This window comes from Apteryx rowi, unplaced genomic scaffold, assembly GCF_003343035.1.
Source record: "Apteryx rowi isolate R43461 unplaced genomic scaffold, aptRow1 scaffold_2037, whole genome shotgun sequence".
Lineage (NCBI taxonomy): Eukaryota > Metazoa > Chordata > Aves > Apterygiformes > Apterygidae > Apteryx > Apteryx rowi.
In genome coordinates, this window is record NW_020448350.1 from 5,289 (window position 1) to 6,985 (window position 1,697).

The 1,697-nt window shown below is 51.1% G+C and overlaps 1 protein-coding gene across 1 annotated transcript; it reads left to right on the top strand.

The window, feature by feature from the left end:
• The first annotated feature begins 351 nt into the window (after positions 1-351).
• LOC112965165 lies at positions 352-1,691 on the top strand. Its single transcript, XM_026063938.1, has one exon. It carries the CDS (start codon positions 352-354, stop codon positions 1,684-1,686), a length of 1,335 nt encoding a protein of 444 aa, XP_025919723.1. The 3' UTR covers positions 1,687-1,691.
• Positions 1,692-1,697: the final 6 nt, after the last annotated feature.

The window sequence follows — 1,697 nt, forward strand, 5'->3', positions numbered from 1 at the left end:
TTCCATCTCGTCCGTCTTCATCTCCCGTTTCATCCATCTTCATTTTTCCTTTTGTCCATCTTCATCTCTTCTTCCATCCCTCTTCACCTCCCCTTTTGTCCATCTTCGTCTCTCCTGTTTCGTCCGTCTTCATCTCTTTTTTCGTCCATCTTCATCTCCCGTTTCGTCCGTCTTTATCTCTTCTTTCGTCCATTTTTACCTCTTCTCTCGTCCATCTTCATTTCCCGTTTCATCCATCTTCATCTCTTCTTCTGTCCATCTTCATCTTCCATCTTGTCCGTCTTCATCTCTTCTTTCGTCCATCTTCATCTCCCGTTTCGCTCATCTTCATCTTCCATCTCGTCCATCTTCATGTTTTCTTTCATTCATCTTCATCTCTTCTTTTATCCGTCTTCGTCTCCTGTTTCGTCCATCTTCATCTCTTCTTTTTTCCATCTTCACCTCCCATTTTGTCCATCTTCATCTCTTCTTTCGTCCATCTTCATTTTCCATCTCGTCCATCTTCATGTCTCCTTTCGTCCATCTTCACCTCTTCTTTCATCCATCTTTGTCTCTCCTTTCATCCATCTTCATCTCTTCTTTCTTCCATCTTCACTTCCCATCTCGTCCATCTTCATCTCCCCTTTCATCCATCTTCATCTTTTCTTTTTTCCACCTTCATCTCCTGTTTCGTCCATCTTCATCTCTTTTTCCGTCCATCCTCATCTCTCATCTCATCCGTCTTCATCTTCCATCTTGTCCGTCTTCACCTCCCGTTTCGTCCATCTTCATCTCTTCTTTCGTCCATCTTCATCTCTTCTTTCGTCCATCTTCATTCTCTTCTTTCATCCATCTTCATCTCTTCTTTTGTCCGTCTTCATTTCCCATTTCATCCATCTTTGTCTTCTTTCTTCCATCTTCATCCCTTCTTTTATCCATCTTCATCTCCCGTTTCATCCATCTTCATCTCTTCTTTTGTCCATCTTCATCTTCCATCTCATCCATCTTCATCTCCCATTTTGTCCATCTTCATCTCTTCTTCCTTCCATCTTCTCCTCCCGTTTCGTCCATCTTCTCCTCCCGTTTTGTCCGTCTTCCCCTCCCGTTTCCCACCATCACCATTTTCTCCTTCCCCTGCCCTTTTTTTTAACCGTTTCCCCCGCTTTTCCCCCCGATTCCCCCCCCGGCACAGGCGACGAAGAGCACGACCGCGAAGGCCGGGTGGTCACGGCCGAATTCCCCGCCCTCTACGTGGTGGCCGCCTACGTCCCCAACGCCGGCCGCGGTTTGGTGCGCCTGGATTACCGCCGCCGGTGGGACGCCGCGCTCCGTACCTTCCTGGCCCGCTTGGACGCCCGCAAACCCGTGGCCCTTTGCGGCGACCTCAACGTCGCCCACGGCGAGATCGACCTCCGTCACCCTCGGGCCAACCGCCGCTCGCCCGGTTTCACCGCCGAGGAACGGCAAGGTTTCGACGAGCTGCTCGATTCCGGCTTCCTCGATTCTTTCCGGCATCTTTATCCCGCCGTGCCGTACGCTTACACCTTCTGGACCTATTTGGGCGGCGCCCGAGCTCGGAACGTCGGGTGGCGCCTCGATTATTTCGTCATCTCCCGCCGCCTCGAAGGGGCCCTTTGCGACAGCAAGATCCGCTCCAAGGTGTTGGGCAGCGACCACTGTCCCATCACCCTCTACCTCGCCCTATAGCGGCCTCCCCC